The sequence below is a fragment of the Durio zibethinus genome, chromosome 14 (assembly GCF_047325235.1).
Source record: "Durio zibethinus cultivar Kanyao isolate XHJ-2024 chromosome 14, ASM4732523v1, whole genome shotgun sequence".
NCBI classification, from domain to species: domain Eukaryota; kingdom Viridiplantae; phylum Streptophyta; class Magnoliopsida; order Malvales; family Malvaceae; genus Durio; species Durio zibethinus.
In genome coordinates, this window is record NC_143175.1 from 19,051,339 (window position 1) to 19,057,525 (window position 6,187).

General features: G+C 25.9%; 1 protein-coding gene across 1 annotated transcript; it reads left to right on the forward strand.

Moving 5' to 3' along the window:
- The first annotated feature begins 1,386 nt into the window (after nucleotides 1-1,386).
- LOC111294276 (LOB domain-containing protein 1-like) lies at nucleotides 1,387-3,157 on the forward strand. Its single transcript, XM_022887534.2, has 2 exons — nucleotides 1,387-1,783; nucleotides 2,637-3,157. Exons 1-2 carry the CDS (start codon nucleotides 1,445-1,447, stop codon nucleotides 2,958-2,960), a joined length of 663 nt encoding a protein of 220 aa, XP_022743269.2. The 5' UTR covers nucleotides 1,387-1,444; the 3' UTR covers nucleotides 2,961-3,157.
- The last annotated feature ends 3,030 nt before the right edge of the window (nucleotides 3,158-6,187 follow it).

Sequence of the window (6,187 nt, forward strand, 5' to 3'; positions counted from 1 at the left end):
TCATTTTACCAAAAAATAAATTTTGAATTATTTAACAGTGACCTTCCTGCCTCGGATTCATGAACAAGCCCCCCCCGAATTTTTTTTCAAGAGTCTAAACCAGTCAGAAACAGATCCCCTATATCAAAAATGGCATAATTTTTCCCTATTTTCAGGTTTTTTTTTATGATTTCTTGTCCTTTGCTTTGGCGTTGTTTTTGGACTGAATTTTGATTCAATATCACGCATGTTCTCCCTTCTCATGGTACATTGATTAACATGTGCACTCAACAGTGGGAGTTGTATTTCTATGACTTGTTATTGTCTAAGTCTTTAGATACTCATGATTTGGTGGTTACTAAAAACGTGGAAGTTGCATTTACATCATATAATCTAAAATATGACACCAATATAATTAAAAAAAAAGATATAAAGTTAATACAATTTAAAATTTTAATAAAATTATATATGGGTTTAATAAAATTTAACATATATATTTTATATTTTTGTATCGACATGAATTATAATATATAATTTTTATATAAAATATAACATAAATACATAAATTTTAATATTTTATACAATAAAATATATGAATTACTAAATCTACTAACATTAAAAAAAAAAAAAAAAAAAACAGAGCTGTACATATGTCAATTTAGTTGTACTTAATTCCATCATTTGTCACACACATAACAGTCACAACTCAAGAAAACAATATTTTCCACATGCTTATGACAATATTCAAACATAGTGGCATATTTCCTTATACATTTCAAATATATAATATTTGAAACTTTCATTGATTAAGATTCAAATCCTAACAATTTTAAATATATATGAGTTTCCATAATGCTATTTCAATATTGAACAAGTATCAGTTTTTAAAATAAACATACAAAAATTAATATTTTTAAAAGAATTTACTTATTAATGAGATGATATTATCTGATTCAATTTATTAATAAAATAACATTATTTGATTCATTAATAATATATAAAATTTATATATTAATAATATATCAAATATAAATTTTATTATAAAAAAAATTAGTTCCGCTTATAAAAAATATAATAAAAATAAAACTATGGACAAGTAATTAATAAATAAATAAAAGAGAAATGATTATCATTAAACTTGGCATAATATATTTTTTTATAGCGTCAACGATTGATTTGCAATGAAATATTGATAATAAATGTTTTTATCAAAAAAAAAAAGACTTAAATGAAATTAACTTCAATCTCAAATATTAAAAATAAAAAGAAAAAAAAAGTTGGAGCCTCCTCACAAATAGATTTTTTTCATACCAATGAATGACATCATCAAAGGGTTTTGATGAGGTCTATAGTTACCCTTACCTCTATTTATATGCCTTCTTCCCCTGCTTTCAACTAAAGCAGCTCCTCTGTTTTTCACAACAAACATAGCTCTTTTTCTTTTCTTCTTCTTCCTTTCGCAACAATGGAAAACAATGACAAAGCTCCAATCTCACCAATCTCAGTCTCAATCCCATTTTCTTATTCTCCATCTTCTTCTTCTCCACTTCCTTCTCAATATTCACCAGGTTTTCCTTCCCCTAACTCTCAATCTTCTCCTAACAATTCTCTTCAACTCCCTGCACCGCCACCAGCTTCTCCTCCTCCTCCGGTTGTTCTCAGCCCTTGTGCCGCCTGCAAAATCCTTCGCCGCCGCTGCGTCGAGAAGTGTGTTTTAGCCCCTTATTTCCCTCCAACTGAGCCTTATAAGTTCACCATTGCTCATAGAGTTTTTGGAGCGAGCAATATCATCAAGTCGTTGCAGGTAAACTGTCATTACTTTTAACTATATATATTTATTAATTTCCTGTTTTAATTTCTTTTGTCAACCTGGCATTATTGAGCAAATTTTTTAATCAAAACCAAGATCAACATTTTGATTTGTTTCAGTAAACTTTTCTTCTTCTTCTTTTTTTTTTTTTTTTGGGTGCGATTAGTAAAATTTTCTTTATACCTGCTTTATTCTCAAAAAAAAAAAAAAAAAAAAAAAAAGAACTTGAAAAAGGTCAGAATGTTCCTTGTCAAAGGGTCTAGCCAAGCTAACCATGATCACAATTTAAATGCAATCAAGAATCTAGACTTTAATTGCCAAAAATATTGCGGAACTTAACCATTATAAAAGTCAGTCAAGATTACAATTACAAAGTGCCCCAATACATTGAGTTTCAACCGTTTAAAACCATCTATTTCTACTTATACTAATATCGAAAGAAAAAATTAAGATTATTCGACAAAAAAATTAGATTCAAGTAAAATTTAGAGATATTCCTGAAGGTATATTTTTTTAAAAAATCCAAGTCATAATTGTTTCAGTGATCACATACCTCTTTGATACCAATGGGCAATCAAAATCCCAATTCCCATGGTGCCCAACTTTCAATTTGCCGACTTTCTCTTAGAGGGAAAAGATAAAACAAAGGAAAAAAAATCAAAGTTGACTAGCTAAGGGTATGCATCATATTGTCTACCAAAGGCATCATTGCAAAGTTTTTCCAAAACAATTTAGTCCTGCATGTGCTTGTTCTCCGTTCCGAAGTCTTTTTTTTTTTTCTTTCATTAAAATGATTAAAAGATTAAATTGCTTTCTATTGTATTAACAAAATTCAAAATATGTTCAGGAACTCCCCGAGTCCCAAAGAGCAGATGCAGTAAGTAGCATGGTGTATGAAGCCAGTGCTCGAATACGGGACCCGGTATACGGCTGTGCCGGAACAATCTGCCAGCTTCAAAAACAAGTCAGTGACCTCCAAGCACAACTGGCTAAGACACAAGCTGAGATTGTGACCATGCAATGCCAACAAGCCAATTTACTAGCCTTAATCTGCATGGAAATGACACAATCTAAAGAACCCATTTCTCAGCTGCAACCTTACAGCATTGACACCAGCTGTTTTCTAGATGACAGTAATCTTGCCTCTGCCTGGGAGCCTCTTTGGACATGAAGAATAATTGTCAAAGAAATCATAGATGTTAAGGGGTAAAAAATTAAATGAAAGATATATATATTTATATATTTATAGTTAGAGAATTTTCAATAAAGTCGATTAGTTATGGTAGATATGTGTCCCAAATGCTATTTAAATCAGTGTTGACCTAGGGGAACCTTTGGAAATTGATTTCAGATTGAGGGTTTTTTTTAATAATTTATTATTTGCAATCTTACAATGAAAAAAAAAAAGGGATAGGACAAAAATAATAGCGGATACAAACGCAGGAAAGGGTATAGGCATGATTGTCTTTATCCCTAGGCCTGCTAATTTTTGAATTAAAGCAACTTTGGTTACCTAATTTTTATCTTCTAAAATAGTTTCTTTGATCAATTACTTGTCAAACTAGCTATCTCTTTGCTGATTTCTTGACTAAATTTGGCTTTATCATCCCTCAAGCTCATCATGATTTGGAGATTCTATAACTAGAATTGTATATCCTATATTGTTTTTCCTATACATCAAGTTTCAGCTTAATCTGCTTTCTTCAAGTAACATCTGAACATTTGAGCAAGGCTCAAATCCCTGTTTCTCTGCCTAGAAGAAAAAAATTGTTCTCTTTAATTAGCTTAGCTAAAAAGAGCCATTGGAAGCAAGAATAGTTCTTACAAGACGAAGTGATACACAGTTTCTTGAAATGTGCTTATATAATTAACTCGAAGATTAAATATTAATGAGATTTGGATAGTAATTTTAAATTTGAATCCTTACGCTTTACATTTAAAAAAAATTAAAATGCATTTATTCATCACCTCATAAAACAATTACACACATATAATGTACTTGGGTTGTACTTAAGCATTGCCCATAATAACTTTGACTTTTTATATGCTAGTTTTTGTTCAAAGTTTACAATAGATATTTGTGCTTTAGGAATTAATTCCTCTATCTTAATGTATTCAAATCAAATCCTTATATTTCAATAAATTATTAAATTTAATCAAATTATTAATGTTAAAAACTTGTTCATTAAAATTGATTAGGTGACATTTTTACTTTTTTAACATGACATTTTTATTTAGGTGGCTATTGACTTTGCTAACATGTTAAGTTCACATGATCAAAATTTTGCCATGTTTACATTTTTCATATTAACTTTTGTCAAATTAAACAATTCGTCTCTATACTTTACTTAAATGGTGGAATTAGTCTTTTTACTTTATTGTCTTTGTTTTTGCTATGTTATCTTATTGATTGTTTTTGAATTTTCAAAATTTTTCCAAATCGATCTTTCCAAATAATTTTCATTTTTTTCTTGTTTTCTCAATTTTCGATTTTTTTTTTTTTTTAGTTTTTTGCTTTTTTCTTACTTTGACTTCTTCATTTTCATCAACTAAACAATAAAAATAAATAAATAATAATAAATAATACAAAAAATACAAAAATGAGAATTTTAAAATTTTTTAGTATTTTTTAAAATTTTTTAAAATTTAAAAAAAAATCAAAAAATACAAAAAAAAAACAGAAGTTTAGATTTTTTTTAAAAAAAATAGTATTTTTTGAGATTTTTTGAAATTTTAAAATTTTTGATAAATTTAAAAAATTTTAAAAAATTTTTAGAATTTTTTAGAATTTTTTTATAATTGTTTTGAATTTTTTGAAGTTTTTTAAAATTTTTTGAATTTTGTTAAAAATTTTTATTATTTTTGAGAATTTTTTAATTTTTAAAAATTTAAAAAATATTTTTTAGAGTTTGTAGAATTTTTTTAAAAATTTTTAAAAATTTTTTTTTTATATTAATCTGACATTGATGATGTAACGTTAAATGAATTTTTTTGAAATATGTCAATATTTTATTAGATGTTAATATTATATTAGCGTTAGTAGTAAATACCAACAAGATAACATATAAAAGTCCTAAGTATCAATATGACAAATTTATTTTTTTTGCCAACCTGACAAAAAATGTATAATTGAAGGGTCATTTTAATATTTAAATCTTTAATTTTTTATATATTAACTTCTAATTAAGTTTATATTTAATATATAATTAGTCATACGTAACTTTATATATATTTCAATAATATAGTTCGTCATATTTAAAACTAGAAAATGGAAATACTATTGTGTCCAATTATTGGCACCGAATTGTGTTTGACTTAAACATAAAATACAAATACCCTAATCAGATTTTAAAATTGTAAAATTTTATCACTCAATTTTTTTAAAACCAAACACAAGCTAGAGAACGTAGAGTGCACACTTGATTGTTGTTTCCGAATTGTTTTGGTTTCGAAGACAAAAAGATTACAACTATTTTTTTATAAAAAAAATTGACAATTTAAGATAAAAAAATTATAAATATTATATTTAAATTTTAAATTTATTAGATACCATATTTTAGATATCAAAACTAACTTCTGGAAGAGGGAATATGTATATTATCAGGGTGCTTGTTTCGGAATTGAAAGATATTTGTAGTAATGTGATATAAATCAAAAATAAAATTTTTTTATTAATAGGAATAATTGGATAATATGGAAAAAGGAATTATGGTTAATGTAGAACTAGTAGTCGCGTTGGAGTGCCTATTTTCACTTTAGTGATTTTGCCATTTCTGAGTCAAGGAAGTAATTCTTCGATGAGCGGGATTGACGGGGCCCTAAAACTTAATTCCATGTCTCTTCTTTTTTATTGATAATGAAATATAATTTCTTTTTCATTGATAATGAAATATAATTATAAGAGCAAGTTTAGTTAAATCAAATTTTAAAATAGTTATTTTTTTGTTTTTTCAAATATAATATTTAATCATCGATATTGTTTCGTTTTTTGTATCCAAGTAAATTGCATACACATTTCTTAAAATAATTTTTATTTATTTAAAAGTTTATTCTAACAGTTAAAATATAAAATTCTTTTATTTATATCTTAATTTTGAAAGAAAAAAAATAGATATGGTTTGTATTTTTTTAAAAAAAAAATTACTTTTCACCCTTCATTCTACAAATAAAAAATCTCTTTTTATAAAACCACACGTAAAGCAAGTGTTCATAAGTTGATGAAATATAAATACCAACCATTCAATAGGCCAAAAAATAGGTTAAAATAATAAAAAATTTAATAAACTTTATCATTTTATTTAAATAAATTTTTATATTTTTATTATATCTAAATAAGTTGTTAACTTTTATTTTATACCAAAACAAACTGTTAAACTATAATTTATATTCAAATAAATT

Excerpts from the sequence above, each read along its gene's own strand:
- LOC111294276 (XM_022887534.2), top strand. The coding sequence starts at position 1,445 with ATGGAAAACAATGACAAAGCTCCAATCTCACCAATCTCAGTCTCAATC. Across the intron at positions 1,784-2,636 it reads ATATCATCAAGTCGTTGCAG|GAACTCCCCGAGTCCCAAAG; the intron begins GTAAACTGTCAT and ends AAATATGTTCAG.